The sequence below is a fragment of the Epinephelus fuscoguttatus genome, linkage group LG6, assembly GCF_011397635.1.
Source record: "Epinephelus fuscoguttatus linkage group LG6, E.fuscoguttatus.final_Chr_v1".
Lineage (NCBI taxonomy): Eukaryota > Metazoa > Chordata > Actinopteri > Perciformes > Serranidae > Epinephelus > Epinephelus fuscoguttatus.
In genome coordinates this window covers 30858684-30880478 of record NC_064757.1, presented here as the reverse complement: position 1 = coordinate 30880478, position 21795 = coordinate 30858684, and the positions used below count along the sequence as shown (strand labels likewise).

The window sequence follows — 21795 nt, the reverse complement described above, 5'->3', positions numbered from 1 at the left end:
AGTTTTCAACTGTGGAATATTTTTCTGTATAGACTACGACTTTATCATGCGCATAACTGTATATATTTCTTATGTTTAATATTATTCTACTCTTGTTTGTTTTATTGATGTATGTGTTGTAGTTAAATTTCACACTTAAAGCCTCGGTCCAGCGACGATATATATTTTGTTTTATTTTTTAATATCCTAAGCACTAGTGTTAAACGCAGAAGCATAATGCACATTTTCATTTATACTTTTATTTCATACTCTTATTCTTAGTTCTTATAAGTCTCTGTTCTTTACATTTGAGTGACTGCATTTTCTCCTCAGGGATCAATAAAGTATTTCTGATTCTGATTTTGAAGTCAGGATATCCTGCTTCTGCTGCTTTGATTTTGAGCACCCAGTTTTGTTTTGTTTTGTTTTTTAATCTGTTTAATGTCATGTAATTCCTGGGTATTATGTCGGGCCAATAATTGCTTTTATTTAGGTTGTAAATATATAGCAGGGTGACTGATGTCTGTCTCTATTCTATTATATGTAAATGTATGTCTATGTGCAATGCAGCATGACAGATTCGTGCTTTAATCTGTGTAAAGCGCACTGTGAGTTTACTTCTGGTGACTCATCTTCTCTCATGAACGGTCTCTGCTGATTTCCTCGCCTCTGATTGGACGAGCCTTGGCCATTTGACCTGCTATCGATTTTTTCTTTCTCCAAGGCGGAGTGAAATTAAAGGTAGGGGTATGATATTTGTCTTTGACCTAGCGCAGTACTCTTATATTGACATTTTAAGGTATCACAGAGACAATTCTAGTGCCCTGTAGTAGTTTTAAAGGGGATAAAAGCCTCTGGAGCCTCACCTGACCTCGGCTGGTTGTGCTTTACAGCGGATTAAGGTGTTTTATTGGTCTATTTCTGTATGTCCTTTTTTGACAGGAAGCTAATTTACAGCCGGGAGTGACAGCAGGCTGCAGTAAAGTTATGGCCTGAGGATTTGACATCGCAGGGACAACCACAGGGTCAACATATCTATCTGCTGCCTGCCATAACCGCCAAAGAGATAAGGACAAAGAGGTAAAGTATCGCTAATAGCAGACTCAAAATGTAGCTTTATTGTTAACCATATACTTACCGTATAGTCACACGTTAATACGATTAATATTATTGCTGTATTGTCTAAATATCAGTCGCCTATTGATGCTATTCATGTGTGTACTGTGAGAGGCACCTTACCCTCTCTGCACCATTACCATGAACCGCATCCTCTGGACCACTTATGGTATAGACGTCACTGTTTGTAGTGACGGCGGCGCCATCTTGTGGTGTGTTTCCGCAGCTGCAACGAGCTGTTATTTTTATACCGGAAGTGAACCCGTGAGGTCGTCATGGGAAGCAAAGTCAGCTCCAAAATGGCAGCCCCCGCCGCCCGAGTTATCCAGGTAATGCTGCTCCTGATTTTTAAATGACTGTAGACATCAGTGTGTTGAGCTCAGATTATTGTTGTGGAGCAAACAGATCATTTTTCTGTTGTTTGGATCAAGTCGGTTGTTTTTGTTGAGGCCTTTTTAAGTGACAAATCCGGTCGTACCCTTGTTGGTGTCCTTGTTTAACCGCAAAACACACAGAGACATGTTATATAAATGTACAGCGACAGAAAAGCTTTTCCCTGACTGAATTATTATCAGTGGTTATTGATATTTTCCCTGTTATCCCGGTCTGTTAGTGCTATTTTACCGAGTTAGAGCTACCCAGGATATAGGCTAACCTTAGCTAACTTTGTCCATACATGAGGTTTAGCTAAAAGCAGCTGTCAGTTAGGATAGAAACTCATTATTCACCATTATTCAGTCACTTAATAGTTAGTTATTTTGTGATGTTCTCTCACATAAACATGCATGACAGCCTTTTTGCTTGTAACAAATGTTAAATTCACAGCCTAGCAAGCATGTAAACAATGTTTGTATGGATTAGGACAGCATCTAATGATTATTTTTATATGTCATCAATTAAGTTTTTGATTATTTTTTGGTTGCTTGATGAATTTGAAAACAGATTATAAGAATACCTCTCTTTGTTTTCCAGAGCAATGTTTTTTATTTTCATCTCTAAATTTGCTTTGTTTTGTTTAGTCCAGTTCCATTTCAGGATTTAAAGTCTTGTTATTTATAGTTGGCAATGAAACTCTCCAATAATGCTACTGTAAAATGTATAAAAGAAACACACGCAAGCTAAAATGAGGATTCCAAGACATGAGACACAACACACAAGATAGTGCAGAAGTCAAAATACTGAATGAAAATATGACATATATAAAATATAAGACTTTGCTAGGCTGCTGTACAGCAGCGATAAAATGAATAAATTGTGATATAGTCAAGATAAAGAAGACAATCATCTTGTTTATCCCTGAGGATTAACGAGATGATTCAAATTCAGATGTTTTCACTCTGTTGTCATATACACACACATTCACAAACAGGACCTATATATGCATTAAATGGAGAGATGTCAGAGCAAGAGGGCTGCTTGAACAGGCGCCCCGAGCAGTTGGGGGTTCAGTGTCTTGCTGAAGTGCACCTCGGCAAACAGGCATCTCTCCAGCTACCTGTCCACGCGCCATAATTTCACTCAGGAACTTTACCATAAGCCATAGAGACTGGATGGTTTAACACCACCCCAGAGGAGGACACAATTTGTTTGTTGTGTAATTTAGGTGTTTATCACCATTGTAAATCGTTCTCAGAGGCAGATACCTCAAATATTCCACAGATGTTTGGGGTCACCTGACCCTTTATCTTACACAGTTCACACAGCTGCTTGTTTTTATGTGTGTTCGCAGGCTGTTCGGCCTCACGCTCCTCTGATCAAGTTCCCCAACAGACATGACATGGCACGGCCCAATGGTAAGTATGATGAAAGTAACTAATGGTCAGACATTGGACATAGTCTTCCTCTTTTATTGTTTCACATTGTATTTGTTCTGTCTGTGCCCAGCAGGCCAGATGTTAACATCACTTCAGGTTGAGATCATGTGTGTACAATAAATCTGCAGTGTGGTTAGAAATGATTGATTTGAAACAGTGTAAGGGTAACTAGAATTTGACCCAACACATGAACTGTTATTGTTTTATGTTTTCTTAACTGATTATGTGTAATGTCTCCTCAATGCTTCTTGAGCTACTCTTATCAATACTGACTTTTTTCCTTTCCATTTCTAGTCCAAGAGGCATTGAAAACGTTAGCAGTTGATTTACCACCGCACAACAATCCAGCGCCGCCTCCGTTATCAAGACCTCATGTACCTTTGACCCCCATCTCTGGCACGCCAGACACCTTGGCCTCTATTCAGCTACTACCTGCAAGGTACCGCAGGAGACCGATGGCAGCGGAGGAAATGGAATTCATCCAGGTGAGGGGTCAAACAGAACACCCAAACACACCAAGCCGATAGCAAAGAATTAGTGGCGATGGAGGCCAACCGTTGCGTTGCCTCACGTTGCCTGTGTCTAAGCCAAAAAGTTGCACTTAAACACACCACAAGGACTACAGCCAACGATCAACTAGCAGTTATGTTCTGCGCCTGCTCGAGAGGAAATAACTGAACAGTAGTCCAAGTCTGTCATTCAAAAAGAAAACTGGAAGATCAACTGCATGGATTCAAGAAGCTACCTTTTAGCTATAAGCTACCTTATATTTACCTTGGGCTAGCAAACAGTAACACAAACCAATACAAACTGTTTCCACTAAAGAGCTCAAAGGTTAAAAGAAACAATTTTACCTAATATAACAAGATTGTTTTTTTTTAATCTCACTCCCTCTTAACTTTAGCCATTTGTTCGCTTTTCTCACTTCTGTTTCTCTTCTTGTCCACTGAGTTGAACTGCCAATCAAGAGTGATTTCATTCACCCACAGCCTCTTCTGTCTCTGATGCCGATTGATCATGCTAAATCAGACAGAAAAAAGGCAGACAAAGGCTGATATGGGCCGACTAGTGCCAGCAGTGCAAGACATACCACAATAAGTAGGGCAAGAGATGCTCACCAACAACCTGACATTGACTCACGGCTGATTATTGGCTTGGTGCGTCAGTGCCGTTAGACTGTACCCAGAGCATTTCACTCTAACAAGCTGGCCTTTTAACTTTGGTATCAGTGAGAACAATATAACCTTTGTCTTAGAGTCAAGATAAACCTGCATAGTTATCTTTGGCCTTAAAGCACCCATAGAGTTCATCTGTTGTCTGCATTGATACTGTAGTAGGTTGTGTGATGTTTTACGATTTACAGCACCTTAAGATAATTTTAGATTTAATAATTTTAAAATTTTACAACTAGTTGGATAACTTGAAAATGTAAACTTAAACCTGTGCTCATGCCATGTTCCTTATTTATAGATAAGTGTTTTTTCTTACAAATTTGTGTTCTTTCTGTCTTTCTTGGCAGCGTGGTGGACCAGAGTGACATGAAGCAACTCATTCACTGCAACCAAAGTCCTTACCTGTTGGAGATCAGTGTGTGTCTTTAACTCTGTTCCTCAGCACAAGACAACCTAATGCCACATGAGACATGATGTAGAATAAAGTATTGGATAAATCCTGTTAAAATGTACATACGTTTATTTTCTAGATGTTAAATCTTAATTGTATTTAAACGGATATCTTGGTTGTTATTACGCACAGCAAAGCCATAACCAATAGCGTCCAGGTTTTTCATACTCACTGTACTGTCACTGCAGCTATTCCTCCAGGTTTCTTGTTTTTGTTCAACATTATATCCGTTTGGTTTTTCTTAATTTTGTCATTATTTTATTGAGCTTTACTTGCACTACCACCACACTTCAATCCAAGCACAAGGCTCTGGTGCATAGAATAAAATGATTTCATGCCTTTCACTGCAATCCACTAACTCATCTGTTTGTTGGACCCAAACAAGGCTGAAGAGACGCTGGAAATCAAGTTGAATTATGACTGAGTGAAATGGTGTTTATGTGAACTACTGCTGAATTTAAATGATTAAAAGCATATTGTATTTTGATTGTGGTGTTCTTATCATGCTTGGCGTAAACGCTTAGACACAAAACAAGCAGAAGATAAGGACATGTGAACATATTTAGGATTAATCTCAGGTATTTATTGTTGTTACGGTTGCTGGCATGCTCTATATGGTAAACATTAACAACATTGAAATTTCACAACAGTGCAGTATGACCAGCCACCATCCATGTGTCACAGGTTTTCTAACTATGAGATCAGTAAGCTGTTTAGCACTCGGATGAATATTGGCACAAGTAGCACAGATGTGACAGAAAGGCCAAAAGTGATTATACACTTCACCTGTCTGCCTGGCAGATTGTCATTTTCACCAGAGCTGAGAGAAGCTCGTACAGTTTCAGTTTTTAATCATCTCCTCTTGCTGTGAGTTCATCAAGGAGAAGTCACACCCAGGTAAACACATATGAGAAAACAAAGCTGCGTTAGTAAGCACGTCTGCCTTCTGGCTAAAGTAAAAGAAAACCAGCTCCTAAACACATGAATGCCATTACAGAGCAATTCATGGCTTTACAAAAATACCTCTGGATGTTTAAAACCCAAATATCAAACACCAGCTATGAACTCTGAAGAAGAAAGTGCAGTATATTCATATATCATATAAACACTTACAGCAACAAGAACTGTCAAGTCACAAATGGGCACAACACTAGAAACACTGAGGTATGCACTGGATTACTCTGATTATTTCGGGAGAATATTCTGTCAGCGCCGTGTTACTGACGAGTGGAACTTTTTTTTTTGGTTAGTTTTTTTTTTTGCCAGACTAAACATTGCACTTGAAACGCAGTAGAAGCAATCTGTGCTCCGTACTGGAGGCGAAAGGACTCATCAATTGCTTTGTTCATCCAGTTCCTCAAAAGCGGGTAAGAAATCAGCGATGGTGTCCACCACGTAGTCGGGCACCAGGCCCGACTTGGTGGTCAGCTCACTATTCCTGTACTCCTGGGCCTCCTCGATCTGAGACACGCCGGTGAGAGTGAGCATGGTGTCGAGGCCGCAGTTGGACCCAAACAGCATGTCCGTCTCTAGGCGGTCCCCAATCATCAGGCACTGGGCGGGGTCCACCCCGCTGAACTGACTGGAGATGCACTCGAACATGAAGCGGCTGGGCTTTCCGATCACAGTGGCTTTGCGGCCGGAGGACACCTCCAGGGCTGCGGTGAGGGACCCAGAACCTGCAGAGGGTACAGAGGAGACAAAACATTAGATTACAGTGAATCTTAGGACACATCCTCCCCTCCATCCTCACACTCTGATTCCTCTTCTTCAAGTATGTTTGGGTGCCACTGAGATATTGTGTATCACATGTCACTTATTCACAGTGAGTAATTCGTCTGTGTGCCTGAAGGCCACAGCAACCCACACACTGTCACAAACACCAATGTAACACATAGATAAAGGAAGATTTATTTTGCAGTGCTGATTAATGGTTTTAGTACTGCCAACTTGTTTTTGCATGTGCTAGTCTGCTCCTGATCACGTACAGTGCAGCCTACATAGGGCCCAGTGGCTACCTGATAGTGGTATCAAATTCCTCAGATACTGCCTAAAATGCTGGATCGGGTATCGCTGAGTATGCAAGCCTATGCACCGATCCCATACTTGGCTGTAGGTGTGAATGTGAGTGTGAATGGTTGTCTTTATGTGTCAGCTCTGTGATAAGTCTGGTGACCTGTCCAGGGTGTACCCTGCTTCTCACCCAGTGTCAGCTGGGATAGGCTCCAGCCCCCCCACGACTCCTAACAGGATGAGTGGTTACGGAAACTAAATGAATGAATGAATAAATATTGTTACGTTAGCTGTTAGCAAAATGTAAAATTAGACAATAAAATAAAGTTAGATGGTGTCATCCTCTGTGTTTGTTCATCCTTTATCTCAGGGTTTAACCTGAGCCATGTCATACAACAATGATAGCAATCATTTCACAGCCATAAAAGGTCAGTAGTGTACAGTTGCATTTATTTTTTTAATGTAATAGTAATAGCAAGTTCAGGTTATCAGAATTGTATCGGAGAGGAACAAACTGTATCGGAGCACCTCTATTTCTGAGTGCAGTACTGCTATTTTACAGTGAGACTTTGGTTTCAGTTCATTTCAGTGCAACATACAAATTAGAGTCCAGGTTCTTGAACCTTTAACTGGATTAGGCCCTGCAGTCTCACACTTCCTGGGGCCCTGAAAGACTCAGGTTCACTTTGCGTCAGCAGGTCCTGCATCATGACCTCACTTTCGTATAGTTTTGGGAGCATTTTTGTCTTTATAGTAACAGTAGGGCAGAGGCAGGAAATGAGGGGACAGAGGAGGGGTGACATGCAACAGAAGCACCAGTCTAGACTAGAATCAGCATCATTGTAATAAAATGGTGGGCATCTTGAAAACGTAGGCCACCAGGCCTCTTTATTATCACCACCTGATCTTGAGGCCCTGCAGAATGGTTTCAATACCTTTAATGTAACAGTTCATGCTGCACTTATATGATGTATGTTCATTCCTAAATAAATGTGTGTTTAATCAAACTGGGAGCATGAGAGCACTGGACAGTCACAGATAAACGTACTTGATAAATGTACAGATAAATTGAGACGTTTTCTGCAACTATGGGACTTCCACAGACCAGTTCAAAGCATGATTCGTGTAATTTAGGGAGTGTATAAAGAACAGAGTGTACTGGGTGTTTCTGCAACAAAAAATCTAATTCATTTTCAGATAATTTTTGTTCATCTACAGCTTCACTGAGAAAGCTGTCTATCTCTTCAGCCATATACCTACCTTTATCTCAGCTTCGTTTCTGTTTATTTTGTCCACATTAAAAACGTAAATGTATCTGTTTGTTTTTGGATCCTCACCACAACCGCGCACCTCTATATATTGTTTACCTTTTTGGAATTGTGCACACTGCTGTATTTCAACAGTACTGGACAGTAGGGTAAATATACTGTAGTGAAACTGCCACGTGTTGTCTGTTGTGTGCACTTTACATGGTGGGCTACACAACCAAAGCACAAAGAGCAAGAAGAATGGCAGTCAATGGAAGGCCCCCCTATTCAGCCATGGGTAATCCATCACAGTAAACACCACGTGTATTTGTATTTTATACTAAATAAGTGTGCACTGCGGCAGAGATGAAGCTGGAATTTGCAGGATTAGCCTTAATATATCAGGTCATGTTGCATTTACATGATGCATATTTATTCTTAGATAAATATGTGTTTATTCAAACTGACCTATATTTACCCTTTGGTGTTCGAGTAAATACACTGTAATGAAGCTGACATGTGTGGTCTGTTGTGTGTGCTGTACATGGTGGGATACATGAACAAAGCGCAGTGAGAAGAAAGGCAGTCAGTGGGGACCCCCTCCTATTCAGCCATGGGTCCATCACAGTAAACACCATGTGTGTTTGTATGTTGGACAAAATAAGTGTGTAGTGCAGCAGAGATGCAGCGAGAATGTGCAGGTTTGATCCTGAACAATAACTCTACAGTTCTGTTGTTGGTTGGAAACAATTTTGTTCACGCTGGAAATAAACAGAGGCTGTCTAAGTCTGCTACAAGCCTCCATGTTACAGTGGATACACAGAGTCACTCCTCTCCACAGATATCATACATAACACCGCAGCTGATATTCTGCTGTCTCACATTTAAAGTGCTTTACCAACTTATATATTTACTGGAGCTTAAGTCTGCAATGTGAAGAAGCTTATAGTGAAGATTGGCTTTTATTTTAGACTTACGACTCGTTTTACTGTCAAAGCTACGAAAAAACTTGTGGAGGCCACTTTTCTGTCTGTGGCTGATTATAATGACACATTGTATGCCTCCATCTTACATGGCCTTGATTCAGTGTACCATGTATCCCTGCGTTTAATTACACATGCAAAGTCACATACTCACCTCTGCATTCTATGATTTGGACATCTTTGACAATTCGCAGACAACAGCACTGGTATATTTTTTATCTATAAAGCAATATGAGGGAAAACCTCCAGTGTACCTCTGCACCTTTCTGTGTGTTTTAACAGATCTAGGGAAAACTGCATTCTCCTACTCTGCACCCGGGACATGAAATAATCCTCAAAAAGATCTAAAATTACAAACATTTATATCCACTGATGAATTTAAGGGCATCATTAAGAATGTGGTGAGACATGTGCTCATTTTTCTTGAGAGACCATTATGTTTGAATAGTTGTCTTTTACTGTGGATTTTTGTATTTTGTGTTGTGTTTACTGCATTTTAAACGTATTTTGATTGGCTGCTACTTCGGCCAGGTCTCTCTTGTAAAAGACATTTTCAATCTTAATGGGAATTCCTGGATGAATAAAGGTAAAATAAAAAACAAAAAAATAATAAAATACAAACAGACATACTGTTCACTGTGATGGACCCATGGCTAATTAAGGGGGGTCCCCATTTACAGCCATTCTTCTCACTCTCTGTGTATTGTTTATGTGCCTCATCACCCTTTGGGCCCACCATGTACTGTGCATTGAACACAACAGACTACAGGTCAGCTTCATTACAGTTAATTTACCCTGACACCCAAGGGTAAATATACATATCTTTGAATAAACACAGATTTAAAATGTGTTTTGATTGGCTGCTACCTTGGCCAGGTCCCAGGTTTCAAGCTTAATGGGACTCCCTGGGTAAATAAAGGTTAAATAAAATAAAATGTGCAGCTGTATGGAGAAAAAAAGAACAATATAATAAAAATCTATGAGGAATGCTTAAAATAGTTCCTACAAACTGAGGCTCTAGCTGTAGCTGACCTCCTGGGCTGCTGGACCTGTGCCCAATGTCAGTAATCTATGCATGTTTGGCACTGACACAAAGATCATCATCACCATACCTGGCAGTATCCTTCCACTTGACAGAGGGTGCCAGGGGTCGTTGTCGGTGGCCAGGAACAGACAGTCCGGGTCCCTCAGGTAGCACGAGGCTTTGGCCAGCTTGAGAAAAGTCAGTTTGTCATCATGTCCCACCAGCACCGCCTTGACGTCCGGAGCCAGGGTGCAGTTATAAATAGTGGCGTCCGGGTCGTCCGCCTCCTCCACGCAGGGGATGCCCGCCTCCTGCAGCTCTCTGCGCAGTCCGTCGCAGCCCATGACGAACACCTGGCCGCGGACCTTGACGACGTCTCTCAGGTAGAGAGCCGAGCAGTAGGACGAGCTGAAGATCTGCTCCAGCATCACGTCGGTGAAGCCGAGCCGGGAGAACTTGTGCACATAATTCTCCCGGGGCCTGGTGCAGTTGTTGGTGACGAACACTACGTTTTTGCCGTGCCGTATCAGCGAACTCACCACCTTCGCCGCGCCCGTGATCGCCTTCTCTCCGTGCCATATGACCCCGTCGCAGTCGAAGAGGATGAAGTCCTTCGCTTCGAGCAGACTTCGGATCTGCGGACCTCGAATTTTCTGGCAGCCTTTGAACCCAAAGGCGCCTGCCATTCCGGCTTTTCCCTCGGTCTCTTCCGTCTTTCACCTGCTAGTGGTCCCCCATGGCAACGGCTGGTGCATAATGTGGCGAAGACGGCGGGTGAAACGATATGAAAACAAATCAATGTCAGGAAATCACATTGCAGAGTCCTTGGTGCGGTTACATACACGGACAGCGGGCTACATAAACATTGACGTATAGCCACGCCCACGCTGTCAGCACCGACCAATCAAACGGCAGCGCTTCAACCAATCAGGTTCGAGTGTGTCACAAGACTTATATGAGCAGCATCCTGAAAATTGCATTGCGCCCTCTTTGTAGCTGATGGACGCTTTTACATTACATTGTATTATTTTCTTTATGTTCACAACCTGTAAATAACAGAGCTACATAAATAAATAAATTATAAATAATAATAATAAAATGTATTTAATATATCACCTTTCACAGAAATGTAATTCACAAATTGCTTCATAAAATAGGAACATGCAATCAATAAAAACAAAGGCAATATAACAAATAAAACAAAGCAACAAAATAAAGTTAAACATAAAGCAAATACAGGCTACTGAGGCCCCAACACACCAGGGAAACAAGTACGAGACAATTTAGGGTGGGACAGAGGCCATTTTGAAAAGATGGGTCCTCAGTTGTTTTTTAAAAATTTCTAAGGACACCGCAGACCATAAACCTAATGGAAGAGAGTTCAAAAGTGTTGGAGTCACCACTTCAAAGGCTCGATCACCTTTCATTTTGAGTCTGGAGCGGAGGACAGCCAGTGGGTCCTGTTCTGAAGACCTAAGGGACCTACTGATGATATACTGTATGAATGGAGGGGATCACTGATGTATGCAGGTGCCTGACCATGGAGGGCTCTATACGTGAGAACAAGAAACTTGAAGTGAATCCTGACCCTGATAGGAAGCCAGAATGAAGACACTAAACGTCTAACGATTCAGAGAGGATTTGTTTAGATAAGTAAAAGGAGAGTTGCAGTATTCCAGTTTCTCTTGGGTTGGACCCCCCCCCCCCCACACACACACACACACACTAAAATGACTCTATTCCAAGTAAAAGTTCTGCTATCATTATGCACAGTGGCCCCTCTCTTTGCCTCCCAGAATGTTATGTATAATGCCTATATTACTTAACTGGATTATTGCTATTGAGACTATAATGTGTAAACAGCATTCTAATCTTGTAGCCAGTTCAGTTGGAGCTAATTTACGTTCATATATATTATGTTGGGTAGATTAATGTATAAAATGTACACAAAAGTAGCCTAAATCAGCGGTTCCCAACTCATGGATCGTGGTCCAAAAGTGGGTCATAGGACCATTCTGAATGGACGGCAAGTGACTCACAAACATGTCAAGTTTGGGAAAAAAAAACACTTTATTTTGAAGTACAGTGAATTTCTGGCACGGCGTTTATATTTTGAAGTGCTGTTTCTTGCTACAGAGTGAGTGAACAACGGACAGCTACTTGACAGAGCTTGACAACATGGTTGAATGCAAGTATGATGCTGAATGTATTCAACCATGTGGACCTTGAACTAGTGACTAAGGAGAAATCTGGATCCTGTGGTTGGACCAGTGAACCACTGGCCAAAGTATCCTGGGTCGAACATTGTATGTAATAGGTACTGAGTAATATGTTGCACTGCATCCACTCTTCGTAGTGTCTGTTGTAATTTGTATTGTGTGATTTTGTTGTTTGGTTAAATGTTGTATTGTATTTTTATAGTTGATGTTCTGGGATGCAAGACAAGTGTCAGAATCTTATTCTGACAGTAAGGTGAAATCAAATAAAAATGACATATTTTACAAGATTACAGTATTTTTTAATATACAATTTTATTTCTAATATGACTATATGTGAGATAAATGTAGTGGAGTAAAAGAATAAAGTAGCATAAAATAATACTCAAATACGGTACGAGTAGCTCCAAACAAATACATGTGTTGCATGTATCACCTAGACATGTAACCAACAGCAAGAATCAAAGTTTTCAACTTCATCATACTCTCAGTTGACTGTTTATTATTATCACAACAAATGCAATCTAGTTGGGATGTGGCTCAGGAGGTACAGCGGATTGCCTACTATTGCTCTAATTGAAAGATTGGTGGTTCGATCACCAGCTCCTTCTCCAGTCTGCATGTCGAAGCATCCTTGTACAAGATACTGAACCCTAAACAGCTTCTGCGGAAGCATATTTTGTTATAAATCAGTTCAAGGAGGACCTACATGCAGACTAACAGGCAGGTTGAAGTTTTTAACAAAAAGCGAGCTTTAATGCAGCTGATAAAAAAACATCCAGAACAGGCAAGTAACTAAAAGTCCAAATGAAATCAGAACCAAAGCTAAACTGAAAAACAACCAAGAAAAATATAATGAACTCAGGCAAAAAAAAAAACAAACAAACAGAAGACAGGGCAGGGAACGACACCAAGAAACACAGGGATGAATGCAGGACAAAGATCAAAGGGGAAACACACAGGAATATATACACAGAAAACTAATGACAAGAATGAGACACAGCTGGAGCAGGAGGACACTGTCAAAAGGAGGGAGATGGGGATTGGCTTACAACAAGGGTGTGGAGTGGAACACTAGGGTGGAGCAAACAAGACTAATAGAGAACAGGTGTGAAGGGAAGACTGTGGGAACAGGGAAGGACTAACAAGACAGGTGTGACAGAAAACAGGCGGGAAAACATACAAAGACAGGAAGTAAAACCAGACAAGAAGCAGATTAAACATGAATGAATAACATGAAAGAAGGAACACAAACAGAACACTCCAAAATAAAGTCCTTGGGATAACTGAATATTAACAAACCCAGGATCATGACATATTAATGTAGAAACAGAATAGCAGGTGGCACCTTGTATGGCTGCCTTGACTAGCACTGTATGAATGTCTGTGTGGATTTAACTCTGTATTGTAAAAGTGCTTTGACTGGTCAGAAGACAAGAAAGGTGCCATTTATCACTTCAATACCCCATCAATAAATCTTGCCTTTAGGACTCTAAGAGGCATTTCTAATATTTTGGCCAACCAATATATATAAATGAGGTTAGATTAAATATTAGAAACACCTCTTGGTAGAATGCAATACAATTCCACCACAAAGTACATCCTCTAAAAGGATCACACAGTTGAAAAAAGAACATTATAACCTTCATGAAGGAAACATTTATTGCAGGACTGATTCTGTGTATGGTTTTTTAAAATCTTTATCTGGAAAGTAGCCTAGTAAAGCCATCAGAAAAAAATGTAATGGAGTAAAACTAGTGGAGCAGTAGTGTAAAGTTGCACAAAATGAACAGTAACAGTAATTAACAGCAATACATTGGTGGTCATGAACCAGATACTGAACGCGGCCCCTTTACCAAGAGTATCTGAACACATTTAATTGCTTTGTTTTCTAGAATTGGTTAATTCCTGTCCAGAAAGCCATGATTTATTTAGACACACGTCTCACACTCAGTTAAGTCGTCTTCTCAGGTCACTAGATGGGGCTCTAACCAACAGATCAGAGCTTCAAAACATCCACTCAGAATAACCACCTTCACTGCTGAATAAAAGCTCAAACCATGTTTAATCAAAATTGACATTAGAGCTGCGACATCTCTGTCTGACACCTGTAGTGAAAGTGTCATGGTTGTAAAGAAGATGCAGACAATTGCAATTCCATCTTAAATTAAAAATAAGAAACAGAACACTAAATTAAATGCAGCTACAGTATCAAAACAGCCAAAAGTGGCAGTTTATTACTTTTTGGAAAGTTGTCTGTTTTATTCTGGTCACTACTGCTTCTATCTTCTTATTCTGGCAGCTATGTTTTTCTGTTTCCTCCCTTGAACCATGATTTTCCTGTATTCTATTTTCCATTCATGTATTCTTCTTCTGCTTCATTAATGTTTGCTCTTTTTTGCCCTGTAATGCTTTGGCTGCTCTGCCCTGCCTGTTTTGGATAGCGTGCGAGACAGGGGAAGACTCACTGGCACTTGCAACTGCCAGACAAATAGACAAATGAAATACAGGGAAGGAATGGACAGCTGAATGGACAGGGAACAAGCTGTCCTAATTGGTCATTATTTCCTTGCTAATCTATATTTTCCTCCCTGCTAACCCCCAACACAGATGTGAAGAGTGGAAGGGAGGACAGGACAGAGGGGGGGGGGGTCCTCCAAGGCCTGGTCTACCCTCAACAGTGGCTTGAGCGCTGACCGTGAACATTGCTGTTCGCTTTTGTGTCTTGTTTAGAAAGAGGAAGGGGACTCAGTGGAAACCAGAAGAGGAGGGTGTGGGGGTCAGAGTTGAGACTTGCAGGTGGTTAATCATTGAAGAGCCAGTAGACCATAACGCTACCCCAAACACACACATGCACACACACATACACACATGCATACACAAACTTTGCAGGTAGAGCATGTCTTTAAGAATTCAGGTATATTCTGTCTCTTTGTCTTCATTAAACCAGACAAAGCAACGCAACACAAAAACATTCTCAACATTCATATGCTAAATTTGGACAAATCCAACGACACAAAAGCCCATCAGTGTTGCTTAGTTAACGGTGTATGTGCATGTTTGCCTGAGTACTGTCAACCACCCCTGCTTGCAGCACAGCCAGGTCAAAGCAGCAAGGAGGTGTTGGACAACGTGGCGCTGCAGTACAAATGAGACGTCTGGTAGACATGACGGCGCTGGGAGGGGAGAGGGCAGGACACTTGGCATTAGGGATATTCCACTGGAGTGAAACTTGAAATACACAAAGTGAAAATCTTTCAGGGTAGAGAAAGGACTCAAAATGAAAGGCAAAGTTGAACAACATTATTGATGGCATCAGCAGTTTTTTTTGCACACTAATGTTGTTACCACTTTTAAACTTGTGTAATTTTTCAGCTTTGCAGTAGTTTGCAGCTTTCATTTAGATAATGAAAGGGAATGTTCTGGGAAAAAAACCACCTTTTTCCAAGTTATGCTTTTGTCCTTGGTCCAGTGTGTAAGATTCAGAGGCATTTAGCAGTGAGGACTGCAGACTGCAACCAGATGAAACGTCACACATGTGCCAAGTGTGAACTCCTAGTTAGGATTCCCTCAGTGTTCATTGTTCAGGAGATTTTTACCAGGAGTCAAATTATATGCGGAGGTCTCGTCCTCTCCAAAACAAATTGACCCAGTGATTTAAACTGGTATAAACACTGAATAAAGCAGTTTCACATTAAAAATCTGTGTTTTTCCGACACTGTTTGGCTTGTCGCAGTGTTTGGTTTGTTGACTCTGGGCCACTGTAGAAACATGGCAGTGGTACATGGCAGACTCCATGGACAAGGACCTGCTCCATGTGTAGACATAAGTACTCATTTTGAGGTTACAAAAAACCCAACAATTCATATATGTAAGGTGATTTTACACTAAAGAAAACATAGGTGTTATATCATATTCAATTTTTGCCAATATATCCCCCTAAATCATACACACTGGATCTTTAAGAGATATCTTTTCTGGGCCTGGTAGGGCTACAGGGGTAAAGGAGTTTGAGTTCATCACTTGGCCAAAGCAAACATCTCCTACGTTAACATGAAGGCCTATTATCACTTATCTAATTTTTGTATTTAAAGGTGTACTTGTATAAAACAGTTACAGCACGTACTGTTTATTTATTGAACATTTGCAGTATTTTAGAGTAGCAGGAATTCATTTTTTAAAAGTTCCCATATTGGTTCAACTTTAAAGTCCAAGATAAACAATTAACACAGAGCTGAGGTATCAATCTGGAGTGTCCCAGAGGAAACACTAAGTACAGCTATTGTGTTTTTTTGTGTTTGTCCCTGCTGTTCTTGTTCCTACAGAAAGTCCAGCAGAGAATGACAGGTCCAAGAAGCACCAGGAAGAGAACAAGCACCAAGTCCAACAGGTATCTCTGGTACCATGGTTGCATCAGCGATGCCGGCCTTAAATGAGTTCCACCTCCGCTGTGCAGGATGTGCTCTACCCACTGAATGAATCGAAGGGCTGGAGGGACAGGATGGGATTTGTGGATCCTGCTCAGGAGCAACGCTGAAGACTTGAACCTGGAAGAGGAGAAATGATTGGGAGAAATAAAGAGAGAGAAAGGGAGGAGTATAGTTAGACATCTCTGTTCTCTACTGGCATCACAAATTTTGCCCAGCCATCGAACCACAAACCTGATGTCCTGTATGACTGTTTGAATAGTGGAGCTGAGCAGTTCCCTGGTGACGTGCGTGGGGTTGATGGCGAGGCCAAGTCCCTTTGTTTCAGCCCTCACCACATTATCAAACTGGTCTCCAAACAGAGGGATTCCCAGCACAGGAACAGCATGGTACACTGCCTGGAGCAGACTGTTTTGTCCACCATGGGTGATAAACAGACGCGCTTTTTTGTGGCCTGGGGTAAACAGAAAATAGAGAAAGCTTCAGTATTGAGTAAAGGAAGTTAGAGTGTTTGGGTGCAGTGCAGGCTCATAAATCCTCAAGATGAGAACAGGCTGTCCTAGGGTTTAAACAACATGGGGATGTGCATACGCAAAATGGTCGATTTCATTGCCGTGATGCGGCCGTATTTGTATCTCAATCTGTTTATAGTCTATATATAGTCGTGATGAAACAACATTACTGTACATTTAAAGCAAGCACTTGGGTCTTGTAGTATGTCTTTAAATATGAAGGGATTAAATGGGAAAAACGGATCTGCAGTGCAGCAGTGACCCAGTCTCTATCTGCTGCAGTCTCGACAGGAATCTGTCTTGAAATATACTATTTTATTCTTTTTTCAGATAGCCCACAATGCCTTCAATAAACAAGGCGAATGACAGTCTATCATACTGCAACGCACAATTATGTTTGTAACACAGGGTTAGGGTAAGAAACTGTTCCTACCGAGCAGGTCATTTAGAGGCAGCCAGTCCAACAGCCTGACATTGGGAGGTCTGTCCAGGTAAGATGGCCATCGTTTGGGGTCGTACCTTCAAGCAAAACACAGCAGGTTCAGGCCATTTCCCTAAATATCCTGACATTACTGGAAAATACCAGTTTTTTGCGTCAATTGTGTCATGCTTTTACCTCCACAGCACCCCTTGAGGGATCCTCGAGAAGCCAGCCACCAGCTCTACAAGCAGAGGGTCCACTGAGACGGAAGAGACCATTGATCCCAGAGTCACTACAATGAAACCTGCTTCTCCAAAATTAGAGATCCACAACTCCAGATCCTGAGGATTGAAAGAGTAGGGGTACGGGCAATGGAAGAAATGTGCAAACAAAAATTTGCAGTGTTGAGTAAGCCAGGTAGAGAGACAGATGAAGAGAAGTTAGAGTGAGAAAGACAAAAAGAGGGAAATAAATTAGAAATTTGAAAAGCTCAGTCTCATTAATGTATCTAAATATGTATATCAAGGGGTGAAACCTGTGTTGGAGGCTTCGCAGGTTTATTCAGCAGACCTCCCACCAGCACAGTGTAGGGCATAAGAGGCTGGGGGAACTCCAGTGAGAAGTCAGTGTTGAAGGCCCAGAGTTCAGCTTCTCGATGTAACTCCTCCAGACCACCAGGCAGTGAACCTGACTCAAGGTGGCGTTCAGCTACTTCCCTAAACACTGACCATACGAGTTCCTGGCCTTTGATATACAACACAAGACACAATCAAAAAACACCAACAGTGTATGATAAACATTTGGTGAAAGCCAATCAGATTTATTATCATAACTAGTGTCTTAACTAATCAGCTAGATCCCTTCCTGGCTCGCTGCAAACACAGAACAGTCTTTCAGTAAGAAATTTAGTAGTAGATGGTGATACAAAAAAATACCATTGCCAAAGGGGATAGTCTGGATCTTTTAAAGTGGGGTTGTATGAGATACTCGTCCAGAGTCAGTGTTTTACATACAGTAGATGTTAGTTGGCATTCTCCCAGTTTGGAGAAGCCGCACAAGTGCCAACTTGAAAGCTGAAGGCAGAAGCACTTAGATGGAAGCTAAGCAATGTACTGCTGTGGACGGGGGCAGCAGCTCCTGTGTTCAGCGAGCCAAAGTTACACTTTTGTCAGTGGAATTGGGTGGCATTGAGCATAGATGGGGAACTCAGGCTGTTAATGGCTGTCTGATGGCAAGGTGAAGCAGCAGAAATATTCTTCGGTGGGACTTTTTTTGGTGGCTAAAAACATTTGGCTGCTTCCCTCCATCCACAGCAGTATTTTGCTTAGCTTCCAAGTCAGTGCTCCTGCCGCTTCTCCAACCTGTGGGCATGCCGACAGACATCTACTGTAAGAAATACACTGACTATGGATAAGTGCCTCATACAACCCCACTTCAAAAAATCTGAACTATCCCTTTGAGATGAAAAAATATCTCATTGCATGCAAACAAAGTTAGAATGAAGCAAAGCAGGCAGATTTTAATTTAAGAAGAATTAATGTAAATATTCTCACTACATGTACAATCATTTTACACAGAATATTAGCCAGTCATGAATGGAGGAAATTAAGATGTTTAAAAAAGAAAAAGTATGGATTACTATATTTAGATGATGTGCTAACAGCAGCGGAAAAGGAAGATGTGTGAAATGTGAGATTTAAAAGTACTAATACAGAGACAGCACATTACAAATGAGAAGACACTGAGGTATGAGTATGTAAAAACCTATATTCATAATATCTAAAAAGGCACTCATTTAAAATTCTTCTGCATTACAGTGTGTATTAAAGATAATAGATAGATAATCCCCTTGGCACTATGTGATCTCTTATTTAACACCATCCTTACCTACAGGAGCCAAGACAGAATAAAAGAGGTTCTTTGCACGACCCCAGAGACTCATGTGATCAGACAGCTGGGAGCCGAAGACTGGGATGTAGGAGACTGGGCTGGGGAGATCGATGGACAGAGGACCATTCAGAGTGCCAGGATAGAAAGCTATGTAGCTGACACCTGGGGCAAATCAAGTATGAAGTGCATGGAAATGTAGTAATGTTAAGATCTAAAGGATGATGGTAATTATGACATAATCCAGAGTGATATGAGCAGCAGATATACCAAGTTTGTGTGCCAGGATGAAGGAGCAGGGGTTAAAAGCATCAAGGATGGCGATGTCGTAGCGTTCCCTCTGGAGGAAAGTTATTATCTCTTTATCCCCTAACAGCTTGTCGCACTGATAGGACAGGTGCCCCATGAAGTTTAGAAAGTTATTAAAGGTATCCCTGAAAGACAGAGAGAGGAAGAAAAAGAGACAGAGTAAGAGGAAAACAAACAGAGAGGCCACTGGAGTGGGAAAGAATTAAAATCTGACATAAGCCAATGCTGTTGATAATTCACTTTAATACAGGAGGGTTCAAAAGTCTAAAACAGAAACATATTGGGGATCAATGTTTAGATAAAGTCAAGAGCCTTAAAAACACTGATGGAAAACCAGACTTAAGAAAACAAGATTAGGTAGCTTATGAGAGCTTGTCTCCTAAAAATCCGTGTGATACCTTCCCAGTAAAAACAGTCTCTGTTGCTCCAGGAACCAGTTATTGTATTCTTTGATGTATTTCTCCCCTAAGGACCAGGTGCTTGTCTGGTAACTGTCTGCACGGCCTGTGTAGGAAAAACCTGTGAGGACAGTCAACAGAAATTTGCAGTTATAAACATGGAAATTAGAGTGACTACATCAGAGAAAAGATGAAAAACATGGTGTCAGATATTTCTCTGTGTATGTATATTTGTGTGCATAGTGTATGACCTGTAATCACAGGGTTGCCCAGCTGCAGGAGCATGCGGACCTCATGGCCATGCTGATGTAAGTTGTGAGAAATTTCATCTAGTAACAAGTAGTGGCTTCCTCCTGGATCAGAGGAGAGGAGACAACATGAAATAACCGTGCTGTCTGAACATGTGTCTCACTGTTTGCAATATACTACATGAATCGTACACACTTACTTTCTTCACTCACCAGTCGTAATATCCCTAATACTACTCATAAAAGGACACTTTAACAACCACTGCTCCACTACTCACCAATTAGACAGACAGTCAGGATCTTGGCAGACTGAAGGACTGGAAGAGCCAGAAGAGAAAACATCCAAAATACAATTCCCATGTTGTTCTTAGAATACCGCACGCTGACCTGCAGCCAAGGTCCTCTTAAAATAGTCCTCCAATTCAAACATAAACTGTAATGAAAACTTTGCTGCGCGAACAAGAATTCCTTATGAGAAAGAAAGTTGGATCCAGTGAGTAACTGGGCAAACAGGCTCGAAAACAGAAATGTGATCTGCACAAAATTTTCCACAAGACATTAGAAGGAAAAAACACAGGATTACCAGCATAAAACAGAAAATTTACATTGTCTTTTCAGAGCACCATGTAAAGTCCTGAAAGTCTTCTTTCTGATCTCACTGTTTGCGCAGGAGTAAAGACTCTCTTAGACACTCTGCAGTGTCAAGTCGACACGAGGGAAATCCAAAATCCTTACACAGTAAACAAAGACTGTATCCAGTACGCTTTATCTTGCAACAAATGTAAAACGTCCGAAATAAGGCCCTGATTTATTCTGTATTATTCAGGTTATAGATGCAAGTCTGCAAGTATGATTCTGTCTGTATGACATAATGTGAGTGGCTCTGTTTTCTCTAAAAGTCAGACACTGAGACGTCCAAGAGCCTTGGACCTGCAGCGGTAATGAAAGGGAGGGAAAAAGAGACAGGGAGGTGGGTCAGAGGGGTGGGGTGTTGGGGTTCCCCGAGCCTTGTTGTATCAAATTAGACAAATGGAAATGTTAACAGGAGTTACATTCTCTCAAGGCTGCTGACAGAATGAAACCCCCTCAATCACTGAGTACAGGAAGAAACTTATTGATGATAATGATGATATTTATTGTCACACCTGTATCTAACTAAATTAATGAAGCAGAGAAACATTGCCATATCTGCTGTAATGTGAAAAGTTAGCAAACAGCACTGATTACTTATCTATACATGCCCCTATTTTTACACATTCAGTAATTCACAAACAGCATGCACAGTAACTTGATTGGCAAACAGGCAGCAGTGGCTGCTAAGTAGAGTAGCTACCGTAACACATCATCACTGCTGAATGGACGTTGGTAGAGTTGTGGGTGCCCTGGCAGGCAGTTGCTGGTAAGTCAGGCTTGACATGTAGGTTATCCTGGACAATGCACTCATTGTAGCCACAACCAATGCTTTTCTGTGTCAGAGAGGTCATTAGAAAAACAAGTCAGTCAGAAAAACTGCTGGAGTGTATCGGGGAAAAAAAGGGAATAAGAGAGGTCAATCCTGCCATCGTTGATGTTATTGTT

The 21795-nt window shown here is 41.3% G+C and overlaps 3 protein-coding genes across 6 annotated transcripts; 1 reads left to right on the top strand and 2 right to left on the bottom strand.

Annotated features, from left to right (window-relative positions):
• Positions 1 to 686: 686 nt before the first annotated feature.
• Positions 687 to 5019, top strand: mrps36 (mitochondrial ribosomal protein S36). 2 transcript variants are annotated; one of them, XM_049579483.1, is made up of 6 exons: positions 687 to 720; positions 922 to 1059; positions 1322 to 1424; positions 2825 to 2888; positions 3204 to 3394; positions 4429 to 5019. In XM_049579483.1, exons 3-6 carry the CDS (start codon positions 1371 to 1373, stop codon positions 4444 to 4446), a joined length of 327 nt encoding a protein of 108 aa, XP_049435440.1. In that variant the 5' UTR covers positions 687 to 720; positions 922 to 1059; positions 1322 to 1370; the 3' UTR covers positions 4447 to 5019. The 2 variants fall into 2 exon arrangements, with proteins under 2 accessions (XP_049435440.1, XP_049435439.1); XM_049579482.1 differs by lacking the exon at positions 687 to 720 and having other exon boundaries at positions 733 to 1059.
• A 74-nt stretch (positions 5020 to 5093) lies between these two features.
• On the bottom strand, positions 5094 to 10944 carry LOC125890840 (pyridoxal (pyridoxine, vitamin B6) phosphatase). The gene is made up of 2 exons (XM_049579664.1): positions 9888 to 10944; positions 5094 to 6211 (listed from the first exon to the last, which is right to left on the bottom strand). The coding sequence occupies exons 1-2, from the start codon at positions 10483 to 10485 to the stop codon at positions 5865 to 5867; spliced, it is 945 nt and encodes a 314-aa protein (XP_049435621.1). The 5' UTR covers positions 10486 to 10944; the 3' UTR covers positions 5094 to 5864.
• Positions 10945 to 13413: 2469 nt separating this feature from the next.
• LOC125889705 (UDP-glucuronosyltransferase 3A1-like) lies at positions 13414 to 21716 on the bottom strand. Of its 3 annotated transcripts, none has more exons than XM_049577754.1 (11): positions 21551 to 21716; positions 20496 to 20534; positions 20221 to 20322; positions 19970 to 20090; positions 19533 to 19696; positions 19263 to 19427; positions 17911 to 18119; positions 17571 to 17716; positions 17388 to 17473; positions 16677 to 16896; positions 13414 to 16562 (listed from the first exon to the last, which is right to left on the bottom strand). In XM_049577754.1, the coding sequence occupies exons 1-11, from the start codon at positions 21699 to 21701 to the stop codon at positions 16295 to 16297; spliced, it is 1671 nt and encodes a 556-aa protein (XP_049433711.1). In that variant the 5' UTR covers positions 21702 to 21716; the 3' UTR covers positions 13414 to 16294. The 3 variants fall into 3 exon arrangements, with proteins under 3 accessions (XP_049433711.1, XP_049433712.1, XP_049433713.1); XM_049577755.1 differs by having other exon boundaries at positions 20496 to 20685; positions 21551 to 21630; XM_049577756.1 differs by having other exon boundaries at positions 20496 to 20632; positions 21551 to 21626.
• Positions 21717 to 21795: the final 79 nt, after the last annotated feature.

Coding starts and splice junctions, on each gene's coding strand:
- LOC125890840 (XM_049579664.1), bottom strand. CDS start 10,485: ATGGCAGGCGCCTTTGGGTTCAAAGGCTGCCAGAAAATTCGAGGTCCG. Junction 6,212..9,887: donor AAGTGGAAGGATACTGCCAG/GTATGGTGATGA, acceptor TACCCTCTGCAG/GTTCTGGGTCCCTCACCGCA.
- LOC125889705 (XM_049577754.1), bottom strand. CDS start 21,701: ATGACCTCTCTGACACAGAAAAGCATTGGTTGTGGCTACAATGAGTGC. Junction 20,091..20,220: donor GGGCAACCCTGTGATTACAG/GTCATACACTAT, acceptor CTGTCCTCACAG/GTTTTTCCTACACAGGCCGT. Junction 19,428..19,532: donor CATCCTGGCACACAAACTTG/GTATATCTGCTG, acceptor GATTTGCCCCAG/GTGTCAGCTACATAGCTTTC.
- mrps36 (XM_049579483.1), top strand. CDS start 1,371: ATGGGAAGCAAAGTCAGCTCCAAAATGGCAGCCCCCGCCGCCCGAGTT. Junction 1,425..2,824: donor CCGCCGCCCGAGTTATCCAG/GTAATGCTGCTC, acceptor GTGTGTTCGCAG/GCTGTTCGGCCTCACGCTCC. Junction 2,889..3,203: donor TGACATGGCACGGCCCAATG/GTAAGTATGATG, acceptor TTCCATTTCTAG/TCCAAGAGGCATTGAAAACG.